At 37.9% G+C, this 14646-nt stretch overlaps 1 protein-coding gene across 1 annotated transcript; it reads left to right on the top strand.

Moving 5' to 3' along the window:
- The first annotated feature begins 1346 nt into the window (after window positions 1-1346).
- On the top strand, window positions 1347-6917 carry LOC104884314 (hypothetical protein). Its single transcript, XM_010668951.4, has 6 exons — window positions 1347-2559; window positions 3580-3771; window positions 3868-4107; window positions 4220-4437; window positions 5608-5862; window positions 6401-6917. Exons 1-6 carry the CDS (start codon window positions 2124-2126, stop codon window positions 6662-6664), a joined length of 1605 nt encoding a protein of 534 aa, XP_010667253.1. The 5' UTR covers window positions 1347-2123; the 3' UTR covers window positions 6665-6917.
- The last annotated feature ends 7729 nt before the right edge of the window (window positions 6918-14646 follow it).

Raw genomic sequence — 14646 nt, 5'->3', positions numbered from 1 at the left:
TTGCTCTTCCAATTCTGGGGGCAGCTTTTGCATATTGTTCTCCTTTGGATCATGGAGTGGATTGACATCCTGTTCCATCTCTGGTCCCTGTAACTTGCTTAATTCCGGACATTCCTTAGTATCATGGCCCCAACAACCACAATTAAAGCAAATCATATGCAAACCTTTATATTGAATCTTCCAAATTCTCCCCTTCAACTAGAACTTTGATAGTAAGGGTTTTGAGAGATCAATTTCAACACTCAATCGAGTAAATTGACCTTGTTCAGCATTCGAGGTGGTTTTGTCGATGCGAAGCACTTTGCCTATCTTAGCTCCTATTTTGTGTAGGAAGTTACTATCAAAGTATTCCACTGATAAGTTTGGAATCCTCACCCATGCAGTTAAGACTTTGATAGGTGCTTCATCTGGGATGAAATTCGGAATCCACTTGCGAATTGTCAAATAATGATCTTCTATCATCCAAGGTCCTTGAGTTAAAACGTATTGGTAATCCTCCATATTTGTGAATCGAGCAATGTAGAACTTGCAGCCAATATCTGTGAGAACCATACCCCCCTTTAGATTCCACTTCTTTTTGAGTCTGCGCATTAGTGCCATGTAACCGAGTTTGCCATTAAACATCTTAAGGATAAGGGCAGATCTCCAAGGTTTTCGCATTTGAATTTTTTCTTCTTTTGAAAGTAATATAGCAGGGCATTGAGGATTGTCTATAAAATCCTCAGGGACACTATCATCATCAGATACATCCTCTTCCTCCGAGGTAAAAAATTGAGGATGATTGACACCCTCATAAAAATTACGATGATTTAGCATGTCCTTAAAGGTTACTTGAGGTTGAGCTGTAATTGATGGAAGAGTCCCAGCAGCAACCGTAGGTTGTACTGCGACATGTGCAACGTCAGCCATGTTTTCATCAGTGTCATTGTTTGTATCAAAAATCCAGTTCGTGATTTTACGCTTGAATTTGTTGTTTGATCGGATGAGTTATTCTTTTTCTTTGGCTGAGTTGAGAGGTTCCCTCCCTTCCACATTTTCGATCTTCTACCTTCTATTAGTAATGTATAGAGAATTGGAGATTCTCTACACACATGTAAGCCTGTTACTCTTATCAGACCATCAATAAATTTCATATCCCCTTGCCAACTTATTCCACAATTATATTTGAGGCTTGAGAGTTGAGCCTCTCTAGTCTCTTAACTCTTAACCCGTGCTCCCCGTTACAAACATGACCATAATTGTGGTACGTTAGTAGGAATAATGACTGGATTTATTTAATGACAGAAGAATCAATAACTTGGTACCACTTTTGCAGTATTTTCTTCTGCAAATGCAATAAGGTGGTGGAGCAGTTGCCGCAAGGTCGGTTTTGGACCCACCTGCAATTACAAAATTCGTTCTTTCACATATATTAAAATTATCAAAGGGTTTATTTTCTGTTTTTTTGTGCTTTGGACCATATTTTCTTTCCAAAATACTCTCTCTATCTTCCCCTTTTTTGCTCACTTTCTCAATTAGAAGCATAAAATTATACTCTTTAATCATGTTTCTTTACACTTGTTTCATTCCATTGCTGTAATGATGCACTCAACAGGCTGATTTTGTGGCCCTCTTTCTCTCTCCAGTTTTCTGGTAGCAGTTTTTCTTATCTTTTTGTGTCAACTTTTTATAATTTTTTTCTGGGTTTTTGATAAAGACATTGATGTTAGTGACGCTTCTACTTCAAGCAAGGTTGATTCTTCAAAACACCCACTAAAAAAGGGGAATTTTTAGTTTTATTGCAGCTTATTATTTAAGCTAAGCTCAAAAAACAAAAACCCATGAATTTTAACACACAAATCTTCAAAATCAAGCTTAACTAATCCAAACCCGGTTTCTCTTTTGAACCCAAATCTTCAAAGTTCATCGATTTTTGATGATTTAAGAGCTAAAAAAGAAGGGGGGATTTTTCAATTTTATTGCTGCTTATAGTTAATTGCAGCTAAACTCAAATATCCCATGAATTTTTAAACACTCAAATCATCAAATTCAATTTAAACTGATCCAAACCCAGTTTCTCTTTTGAATCCAAAATCACCATTTTTGATGATATAAGAGCTTTTGAACCTATATTTAATGCAAAAATGGCGGATGTTGGAAGGTCTGGATCATGGAAAGAGGAACTAGCTAGTTTAGTAGATGATGGGCTAAGATATAATAATGGAGATCCATTTATAGCAGCACCACCTTCATCATCTTCTTCAATGGAGGATTCTAAGTATAATTTTGAAGCTCATTTTGAAGGAGAGAGAAGAGAACAACATGAGGAAGATTTGAAGGATCAAATTAAGGGGTTTGCTAAAGCATGGGGTGAATTGTTGTTAGACCTTTCAAGAGGGTGTAAAGATATTGTACAACAAAGTTTAGTGGATGAGGATTCTTATTTTGTTCAAAACTTTGGACCTCCTTTGGCTAAGATTTCTACTAAATTAAGGTTTTTGAATGATTATTTGCCTGAAGATCGTGACCCTCTTCATGCTTGGCCTGTTGTTTTTTTCGTTTTCATCCTTGCTCTTGCAGGTAAATTTCTATTTTTGCGTTGGGTATTAATTTCTTGTGTTTTTGTTTTATATCTAAATTTATATTCAAGGATTAATAACAATGATTAACGCGTGATTTCATATATAAAGACCGTTAATTTATATACTTATATAGACGCAAATTATTTATTGTTATTTAGTTAATTGATTCATTTTTAGTTTAGTGTTGTGTGTACTAGACTATTGGAGGGTGAGCTAATGTAGGTGAGGCTTCAAATATTAGCCTAGACCTTTGAATTGTGGAATGTATATGATTCTTGTTATATTGGTTGTTAATTTATTTCTCATGTTATTATGTTAATGCAAATGTTATCCATTCGGCTTTCGTTTTGATTTTGAAGTTTTTCGGCCTCCTTTATGCTCTTAGAACATAATTTGCAGTATGAAATCATTGGTGATATAGAAGAGCTGCGGCTTCTTTGTAATGGGAAGTGTTCTTTTACCCATATGCCTGAGTGGTGTAGTTCATGTGTTCCAATACATGGGATGATTACACCTACCACTACAGTAAATACTTCCTTATGTACTATAACTCTAATTTTCACCCCAAGTTCCAATGTTAAATACTCGACGTTCTCAAATGGGTGTGTGCACTTAGACACTTCATTAGGAGTGGAAACATGCAAATTTTTCATTTTATGGGCGAGTTTGACTCCTAGGCTTGTACCTAAGAGCTAAGACCGACAATGATAGCTGAGCTTGATTATTATCGATGCTGTTATCCCGTAATGAATATCTCAGATTATTATTTTCAAGTTTTGGATGTCATCCAGAGCATGTAATTTAATTTTGGGATGCTGGGTAAGGAGAGTGGTTTCAAATGAGATCATATCTAGCACATATGAGGGAGAAGATGTAGTTGACAGTAAATACTGCTCTGAATCCCACAGTTAGCAAAATTGTAGTTGTTCTTTTGGCAATCAATTATTCCATGTCGAGCTTACGTTTGAGACCTTTCTAGTCCTTTATGCTGTTCTTGACAATCTTGTATATCGTGCAGTACTGAATGTAAATAATGCACACGATATTCCGACTCCAATTGTGAAGAAAATGCTTATACATCCTCCTAGTGCTAGCACTATACTACTCCCAGATGGTCGGCATATAGCATATCTTGAACAAGGCGTACCAGGCAACAGAGCTAGATTTACCCTGATTTCTCCTCATGCATTTCTCTCTTCCAGACTTTCAGGTATGTGAGAATATGATATCAGAGTATAGGTAAACCAAGCAAATTTGTTGCCTGTGTTTCTTCGCCCCTTTGTAACTGGAAGTTTCTATGTGAAAGGTATACCTGGAATCAAGGCCTCTCTACTGGAAGAATATGGTGTTCGGTTGATAACATATGATCTTCCTGGATTTGGTGAGAGTGACCCTCATCCTTCAAGAGACCTCAACTCATCAGCCATGGATGTGCAGCACCTGGCAAATGCTTTAGGTGTGAATGATAAGTTCTGGGTGTTTGGATACTCTAGTGCAGCAATGCATGCATGGGCCGCAGTCAAGTATAGCTCAAACAGAGTTGCTGGTATGAATTCAATATCTGGAGGCCAAGCCAAGAGTGATGTCCAAGCTTCATTACTAATTTAAGCCGTTAGCTAATAAACTGTTTGTGGTGCTTCTTTTTGTTAAACTGGCAGGTGCAGCATTTGTTGCTCCTATGATCAATCCGTATGAGTCGAGCATGACAAAAGAAGAGACAAGTAAGACATGGGAAAGGTGGGAGCATAAGAGGAAGCTTATGTTCTCCACAGCAAGGAGATTTCCTCGTTTTCTTTCGTATTTTTATAGCAGAAGCTTCTTTTCTGGAAAGCACGGAAAACTTGAGAAGTGTTTCTCCCTGAAAGTCGGTAATAAAGTAAGTTTTTCTCCTAGATGGTTACTTGTAAAATGGCCTGAAAGTAGGCATATTAGAGACAAGGAGTAAGCGGGAAGTCTATGGATTAGGTTGGTATATGATTTACCTTGGGGATGGAAAGGACTGTTGAAAAGCTGACAAATTCTTTTGCTGCTTCATGGATTTAACTTGATGCCTTTATCAATGTATAAGGGTGTATGGTTTAAATCACTTCCTTTGCTCTGCCATTTACGAAAACCAGTAACTCGATCAAATGCTTTCAAGGGATGTTGTCTCTGCATCTGATTGACTTACCCGGACCTAAATTTTCTAATGACCAATGGATAGGTTTATGTTTTTGGTAATGCATCTCATAGTCTATAGGAATAAGACCTAAAACCTCTAGTTGAATTTTTCATATGAAGCCTGCATATATGACTAGTGTCTTTCCTTCGGAAGCCGTTTTTCATATTATTATTTTTTTACCTAGAATTGGTAATATAATTTACTTCAATTCCTCGAATAAGGTTCTTTCCTAAGGTCAAGACCACTTGTTACGGTGTGTGTGAGGCAGATGTACTCAGCCATATTGTACAATATATGGCTTGAGAAAAGATAAGAGGAAATCTTAAGCAAGCTAGGGGGGGAAATTTAGCCATATTCTTGTTTATGTTGCTCATCTGGTTGTTTTATGCCCTTGATATCATTTTCTGATTCTCTTGTTAGTTGTAACCATTTCTTCTCTGTCGTTTCACCGTTTTCCCTTGTCACGAGTCAGGTCTCACGCATTCTTGTTTATGTTTTATGCCCTTGATAAGAGGAAAGCTTAAGCAAGCTAGGGGGAAATTTAGCCGTATTCTTGTTTACATCCGGTTGTTTTATGCCCTTGATATAATTTTCTGATTCTCTTGTTAGTTGTAACCATTTCTTCTCTGTCGCTTCATTGTTTTCCCTTGTCACGAGTCAGGACTCACGCATTTTTGGTATAATTTATTACTACCACCACTTCCTTTGATAAGAATTTCTTCTAGTACTATTACTGAGCTTCAAACTGAAATTTATTTTATTGACCTTATTTTTACTTGACGTAAGAAACATCTTTAACGACATTATGCCACATATATTTATTTGAGGTTTATGGACTATGTTTTACTATATGATGTAATGGCCCTAATCATCACACTCGTGCAGGATAAGGCTCTGATTGAAAGTGCAAATTTTGAAGAATTTTGGCAAAGAGATGTGGAAGAGTCTGTAAGGCAACGGCGCATGAAATCATTCATTGAGGAAGCCGTGTTACAAGTGTCTGACTGGGGTTTTAGCCTAGCCGATTTACAGATGAGGAGGAGGTGTCCAGGTAAAGGGATCCTTCCATGGCTGAAGTCCTTATACAGGCAAGCAGAATGTGAATTAACTGGATTTTCGGGGCCAATCCACATATGGCAGGTTTGTCTCATCATGTTTCTACCATTGACTGTGTTTTGGTATCTGTAGTACCTTTGTAACTATGCATTACTTCTCGTTCAGTAACTGGATAAAAATCTCTCCACTCAACCAACTTATTGAATGTTCCCAGCTTTGTTGATGAAGAAAAGTGAACTTGACTTACTATACCAAACAGACTTGCTAAATGTTACCCCACTTCCAAAAGATGTAGGACCTATTTTCATTTAGATGACCCTCTAAAGGAGGTTGTTTTAATTCACATCCAATTTTTGCATATAGGGCATAGTAATATCATTGGCATTTTTGATAATTTTAGCGAACAAACTGGTGTTTGGGAATATCCCCATAAAAATATGGGGTGTTTTATTTTAGGACACTATATATGCCCGCTGATTTTTTCAATTTGCACATATTGAATTAGGAGTTTCTTGGAAGTAAAGAGATTGTAGTTGCTAAATCATTTACTACTTGTTCATGTTGAAATTTGTCAGAACTGTGCCAACCGTGTGATTAACTAAAATGTTGAATGGATGAGCAGGGTTTAGATGATCACGTTGTACCACCATCAATGGCTCAATACGTACATCGCATACTACCGGATGCTACCTTGCATTTGCTTCCAAGTGAAGGTCACTTATCTTTCTTATACTTCTGTGATGAGTGTCACAGAACGATACTGTCCAAACTTTTTGGAGATCCACTGGGTCCATTCGATAACACTACAGATAATACAGAAGATACAGATCAGGTATCGGTTAACAAACCTCAAGAAGCGTCTGCTGCTGATGCCACCCAAGAATGAGGCTACATACCAATTTTTTTTCTACTCTTTACCTTTTTGTTTTTAACACTCAGGAACTTTATTTTGTCAGATTAACGGTGCCGTGTATATATGTCAGCTTTGCTCCATGGCCTGTGGAGTAAAGGAAAGCGAGGTTTAATTAGTATCCTCACTGAGAATTTATTGCAATCTTATTCAGAGATGAATTATTTTGCTTCAGGCTGGAAATAAGTTGAGTTATGATCACGTTCGATAAGCAGGTTATTGTTCCTTATGTCCTGTAGTCAAATATGTCTAAAAATCATCTTTTTTCTACATTCTGTTTTAAAATTAAACTCAAATATGATGATCGAATTCAATAAGCTGAATATGATTAACAGAAGGAAGTTTTAACACTAATATTCCCAATTGTTTGCAACCTTCTCCAAATAATCCGAGCAATTAAGCAACTCTATATAATCCTAGCCATTGGATTACCTCCTTGCTCCTACCTGGCTACCTTGTCAATTTCCAGCCACTCTACTTAACTACCCCTTTCAATGACACAACTCATCCATCTTCCCATTCAGATCCACCCACTTTCCTCTAATAAAACGGCGGGTCTGCTGATTATAGTGGTAGTCTGTGAAATTTGGGTGTTGAAGAGCATCAACAATCACAAGTTCTGTACAGGATAATACTGCATCTCCTAGTTAGTGTAACAAACTAAAACACTCTCTTCCAAGTATTGTTCATGTATAGTTAACTTTCATTAGTTGTATTACTTTATCATTTGGTTGTATAACTTTATCTTTTGTAACCTCTATCTTGTATAGCACTAGGTTTACTCAAATAATATCTTGTATATGTCCTATTTAAAGGACTTGCATGATATCAAGAGCTTCTTTCTCTCCCACCTACCTATAATTTTTGTCTCTCTCCCACCAAGACCAACAACTCGGCCACCATACCCAATAGCCACGAGCCCACCAAACCCCTTGTGGGGTCTCCTTCCACAACTCTCAAACTTACCTTTTTCAATAAACTCTCTTGGAAAACCCAAATTGAATCCATTATAATTGGCTATGACCTTTTCAAATACCCCGACGGCACGTATCTGTGCCCTCTCACCACTATCACTGTCGACAATGTCGACAAACCCAACTGTGCTGCCCTTACATGGGTCCGATAAGACAAACTTGTCTACAGTGCTCTCCTCGGCACCTTGACCGCGACTTCATCCCCCTCATTGTCCAAGCATCCAACTTCGTTGCTACATGGTCCACCCTTCTCTCAAAACTATGCAAACCCTTCTAGTGGCTTCATCAAACAAATCAAACACCATCTCTCCACTATCACCAAAACCACCCAAATCGTTGACGAATATATGACCGCTATTTGTCTTTGCACTGATCAACTTGCTTACCGAGGCAAACCTATGGATCATGAGGATATTCTTAAAAAATGCTCAAAGGTCTTAACTATGATCTCTAACGTTCTCTTATTAATGATGTCAATAGTCGTGAAAACCCAATCCACATCATTGAACTTCACAAAAAACTCATCAATTTTGACATTGAACTCACCCAAAACCCTCCAACTCTCCCCTCCCTCCCACCGATCTTGCCTTTCTTGTCCCCCCCTCACCATCGCCCTGGACCTCCCTCTCCCTCACCTTATGCCTCGCCCTCTTCCTCTCGGCCCTCCACCTCCCACACTCCCAAGCCCTACCTTGACAAGAGCCAATGGTGCCGCAAACAAGACCATGTTGTCTCTAAATGCCAAATATTGAGACAAATCCACCCTTCCATTGTCTTCCCCAACCCCCCTCTTGCGCCCACACTACCTCCCCTACCCGCAAGCCATCTCTGCTACATCCTCTCAACCCTCGGCTGCCTGGCTCATGGACAATGGTGCTACGCACCACGTCACAACGACCTCTCTAAACTCGCCCCCATGCTCTCTAGTGATGGCATCAACACCCTTAACATTGGTGATGTCTCTTCTCTTCCCGTCTCTCACATAGGTTCTTTCTCTATTTCTACTTCATCTCACATCTTTCACTTCGGTAATGTTTTATATATTCCATCTATATCTCGTAACATCCTCTCAATTTTGCAAAGATAACTCTACATCTATTGAGTTCTTACCTTCTTTTCTTGTCAAGGCGCTTTCAACTAATCATATATATATATATATATATATATATATATATATATATAATGAGCTCAAAACCCCTTAGAAATGGTAAAAAATACAATTCAGGCTTTTGAATCGATCAACTTTGATGTCCGAGCTAGGATTTAGGCCCAAATTACGATTTTGGTTACAGATGAGTAGGAAACAGACGCGAAAAATCGGACATCAACAAATTTAGCTTCTGAGTTCACAAACCCCTTAGAAATGGTAAAAAAAATGTCAGGCTTCTGAATCGCTCAATTCTGATGTTCGAGCTAGGATTTAGGCCCAAATTACGATTTTGGGTCAAGATGAGCACGAAACAGACGCAAAAAATCGGACTTTAACGAATTCAGCTTCTGAGAAAACGAACCCCTTAGAATTGGTAAAAACACAATTCGGGCTTTTAAATCGATCAATTTTTATGTCCGAGCTAAAATTTAGGCACAAATTACGATTTTGATTCCAGATGAGTAGGAAACAAACGCGAAAAATCGGACTTTAACGAATTCAGGTTCTGAGCTCACGAACCCCTTAGAAATGGTAAAAAAACATGTCACTCTTTGGAATCGCTCAATTCTGATTTTCGGGCTAGGATTTAGTCCCAAATTACGATTTTGGTTCAAGATGAGCACGAAACAGACGCGAAAAATCGGACTTTAACGAATTCAGCTTCTGAGCTCACGAACCCCTTAGAAATGGTAAAAAATAATACAGCTTTTGAATCGATCAACTCTGATGTCTGAGCTAGGATTTAGGCCCAAATTACGATTTTGGTTACAGATGAGTAGGAAACAGACGCGAAAAATCGGACATCAACAAATTTAGCTTCTGAGCTCACAAACCCCTTAGAAATGGTAAAAGAACATGTCAGGCTTTTGATACGCTTAATTGTGATGTTCGAGCTAGGATTTAAGCCCAAATTACGATTTTGGATCAAGATGAGCATGAAACAGACGCGAAAAATCGGACTTTAACAAATTCAGCTTCTGAGAAAACAATCCCCTTAGAAATGGTAAAAACACTATTGACCCTTGAGTTTTGAATATGACCTAACCACAAAAGACATAGTATATTTTATTTATGTTGTTGCAAGGTAATTCATTCTCGAGCAAAGAGAATACTTGATTGAAGATTAAAACGGAGAATTAATCAAGATCGAAGTAAAGATGTTCGAGTGATGAAGAATCAAGCATGGAATGAAGATTAGAATACATTAGGGTGTATTTATTATCTTCATGTTAAGGTTGAGTAAAGCTCAATTAAGTTCGTGGTGAATTCTCAAAGGAACTTGGTTCTGTTCCCATGATAGGAACATACCTGACACTATAGGAACAAGGTTAGGGAACAAGACTTAAAAATGATTTAGGAACACCTAAGAGTCTCTATAGTTGTGCGCCTAACTCAAATATGCGCCCAATATATTTGTTAGAGTTTTTAGGGTTGTTTTAACAAAGATCCACTATTTTAGGAATTTAGTTTTAGTTTGTTAGGAAAAGATTTTAAAAAGATTTTCTGATTTTAATCTAACCTATTTTCAAATCTTATCTTTTATCTTTTATCTTTTATATTTTATTTAAAAGATTGTGTTTTCAAAAATTATATCTTTCCGATTTTAAAAGAATTTGGTCTTAAGATATAAAACTGTTTTTCGATTTTAAGATTTAAAAATATTTTTAAATAAATAAATTATTTTATTTCCTAAAACTTGGATTGCACGCCTAAAGTTACTGCTACACGCTTTTTGTAGTTAGTGGATTTAGTGGCTTAGTTAATTATTCCCCAAGTATTTAATTTAATTAAATGGGTTTAATTATTTCTCAAGTTTTGTAAAACCACGTAATATGTTACTGCTTCTCTTATGAAGTGAAGTAGTGGATTAGTGGGTTATTTACTTTTCTTGAAATATTTAATTTATTTAATTAATTAATTAAAATCATGGAGATCATGTGATAATGGTTTAATTAGTGGAGAACATGTCTTGTCTTAAATGTCTATAAATAGGCGCCTAAATCCTTTGAACAATTTGTGTCTGACTTAGCTAATATTGTCTTAGTTGTCTAAAAGAGTCAGTGCCTTTTCCTTAAGAGAATTCATACTTACATTAATCGAGTTTATTACTCTTCCATTGTTTTACAAAGTGTATTTTTGAGAAAAGGGTTTGAGTGAACTCTTGTAAGTGTGAGAAGCTTTGAGTAAAGCAAGAGAAAGAGTAAGAGTAAGGAACTTCGAGTGAAGTTTGAGAGGAACGTCAGGTGTGGGAACTGTCGTTGGGAACTTGAGTTGAGTGACTTAAGTTGAGAATCGAAAGAAAAGTAATACGTTGTAATCAGAGTTGTTTTGGCCTATTATAGTGGAAAGTTGTTTTAAAATCCCTTGTGGTCGAGGTTGTTTCTTCCTACTAAGCCTAGGAAGTTTTTCCTCGTTAAATCTCTCGTGTTCCCATTGTTTGTTCCCAAGTTTACTTTTAATTCCAAAAAGTATAGCTTATTCTCTCACTATAATTCACCCCCCCTCTTATAGTGCAGATATTATACAACAAACACAATTCAGGCTTTTAAATCGATCAATTCTTATGTCCGAGCTAGGATTTAGGCCCAAATTACGATTTTGATTCTAGATGAGTAGGAAACAGAAGCGAAAAAATCGGACTTCAACGGATTGTGCTTCTGAGTTCACGACCCCTTAAAAATGGTAAAAAAAAACATTTCAGGCTTTTGAATCGATCAATTCTGATGTCCGAGCTAGGATTTAGGCCTAAATTACGATTTGGGCCAAGAAGAGCACGAAACAGACGCAAAAAATCGGACTTTAACGAATTCAGCTTCTGAGCTCACGAACCCCTTAGAAATGGTAAAAAAAACATTTCAGGCTTTTGAATCGATCAATTCTGATGTCCGAGCTAGGATTTAGGCCTAAATTACGATTTGGGCCAAGATGAGCACGAAACAGACGCAAAAAATCGGACTTTAACGAATTCAGCTTCTGAGCTCACGAACCCCTTAGAAATGGTAAAAAAAACATTTCTGGCTTTTGAATCGATCATTCTGATGTCCGAGCTAGGATTTAGGCCTAAATTACGAGTTTGGGCCAAGATGAGCACGAAACAGACGCAAAAAATCGGACTTTAACGAATTCAGCTTCTGAGCTCACGAACCCCTTAGAAATGGTAAAAAAAACATTTCAGGCTTTTTAATCGATCAATTCTGATGTCCGAGCTAGGATTTAGGCCTAAATTACGATTTGGGCCAAGATGAGCACGAAACAGACGCAAAAAATGGACTTTAACGAATTCAGCTTCTGAGCTCACGAACCCCTTAGAAATGGTAAAAAAAACATTTCTGGCTTTTGAATCGATCAATTCTGATGTCCGAGCTAGGATTTAGGCCTAAATTACGAGTTTGGGCCAAGATGAGCACGAAACAGACGCAAAAAATCGGACTTTAACGAATTCAGCTTCTAAGCTCACGAACCCCTTAGAAATGGTAAAAAAACATTTCATGCTTTTGAATCGATCAGTTCTGATGTCCGAGCTATTTAGGCCTAAATTACGAGTTTGGGCCAAGATGAGCACGAAACAGACGCAAAAAATCGGACTTTAACGAATTCAGCTTCTGAGCTCACGAACCCCTTAGAAATGGTAAAAAAACATTTCAGCTTTTGAATCGATCATTCTGATGTCCGAGCTAGGATTTAGGCCTAAATTACGAGTTTGGGCCAAGATGAGCACGAAACAGACGCAAAAAATCGGACTTTAACGAATTCAGCTTCTGAGCTCACGAACCCCTTAGAAATGGTAAAAAAAACATTTCAGACTTTTGAATCGATCATTCTGATGTCCGAGCTAGGATTTAGGCCTAAATTACGAGTTTGGGCCAAGATGAGCACGAAACAGACGCAAAAAATCGGACTTTAACGAATTCAGCTTCTGAGCTACGAACCCCTTAGAAATGGTAAAAAAACATTTCAGGCTTTTGAATCGATCAATTCTGATGTCCGAGCTAGGATTTAGGCCTAAATTACGATTTGGGCCAAGAGAGCACGAAACAGACGCAAAAAATGGGACTTTAACGAATTCAGCTTCTAGCTCACGAACCCCTTAGAAATGGTAAAAAAAACATTTCTTGCTTTTCAATCGATCAATTTAGATGTCCGAGCTAGGATTTATGCCTAAATTACGAGTTTGGGCCAAGATGAGCACGAAACAACGCAAAAAATCGGACTTTAACGAATTCAGCTTCTGAGCTCACGAACCCCTTAGAAATGGTTAAAAAAAACATTTCAGGCTTTTGAATCGATCAATTCTGATGTCCGAGCTAGGATTTAGGCCTAAATTACGATTTGGGCCAAGATGAGCACGAAACAGACGCAAAAAATCGGACTTTAACGAATTCAGCTTCTGAGCTCACGAACCCCTTAGAAATGGTAAAAAAAACATTTCTGGCTTTTGAATCGATCATTCTGATGTCCGAGCTAGGATTTAGGCCTAAATTACGAGTTTGGGCCAAGATGAGCACGAAACAGACGCAAAAAATCGGACTTTAACGAATTCAGCTTCTGAGCTCACGAACCCCTTAGAAATGGTAAAAAAAACATTTCATGCTTTTGAATCGATCAGTTCTGATGTCCGAGCTAGGATTTAGGCCTAAATTACGAGTTTGGGCCAAGATGAGCACGAAACAGACGCAAAAAATCGGTTTAACGAATTCAGCTTCTGAGCTCACGAACCCCTTAGAAATGGTAAAAAAAACATTTCATGCTTTTGAATCGATCAGTTCTGATGTCCGAGCTAGGATTTAGGCCTAAATTACGAGTTTGGGCCAAGATGAGCACGAAACAGACGCAAAAAATCGGACTTTAACGAATTCAGCTTCTGAGCTCACGAACCCCTTAGAAATGGTAAAAAAAACATTTCAGCTTTTGAATCGATCATTCTGATGTCCGAGCTAGGATTTAGGCCTAAATTACGATTATGGGCCAAGATGAGCACGAAACAGACGCAAAAAATCGGACTTTAACGAATTCAGCTTCTAAGCTCACGAACCCCTTAGAAATGGTAAAAAAAACATTTTAGACTTTTGAATCGATCATTCTGATGTCCGAGCTAGGATTTAGGCCTAAATTACGAGTTTGGGCCAAGATGAGCACGAAACAGACGCAAAAAATCGGACTTTAACGAATTCAGCTTCTGAGCTCACGAACCCCTTAGAAATGGTAAAAAAAACATTTCATGCTTTTGAATCGATCATTCTGATGTCCGAGCTAGGATTTAGGCCTAAATTACGATTTGGGCCAAGATGAGCACGAAACAGACGCAAAAAATCGGACTTTAACGAATTCAGCTTCTGAGCTCACGAACCCCTTAGAAATGTAAAAAAAACATTTCTGGCTTTTGAATCGATCATTCTGATGTCCGAGCTAGGATTTAGGCCTAAATTACGAGTTTGGGCCAAGATGAGCACGAAACAGACGCAAAAAATCGGACTTTAACGAATTCAGCTTCTGAGCTCACGAACCCCTTAGAAATGGTAAAAAAAACATTTCATGCTTTTGAATCGATCAGTTCTGATGTCCGAGCTAGGATTTAGGCCTAAATTACGAGTTTGGGCCAAGATGAGCACGAAACAGACGCAAAAAATCGGACTTTAACGAATTCAGCTTCTGAGCTCACGAACCCCTTAGAAATGGTAAAAAAAACATTTCTGGCTTTTGAATCGATCATTCTGATGTCCGAGCTAGGATTTAGGCCTAAATTACGAGTTTGGGCCAAGATGAGCACGAAACAGACGCAAAAAATCGGACTTTAACGAATTCAGCTTCTGAGCTCACGAACCCCTTAGAAATGG

Source organism: Beta vulgaris, chromosome 7, assembly GCF_026745355.1.
Source record: "Beta vulgaris subsp. vulgaris cultivar EL10 chromosome 7, EL10.2, whole genome shotgun sequence".
In the NCBI taxonomy this organism is placed as follows: domain Eukaryota; kingdom Viridiplantae; phylum Streptophyta; class Magnoliopsida; order Caryophyllales; family Amaranthaceae; genus Beta; species Beta vulgaris.
Note: the sequence above shows the minus strand (reverse complement) of the source record. Positions and strands in the feature narration are given on the sequence as shown.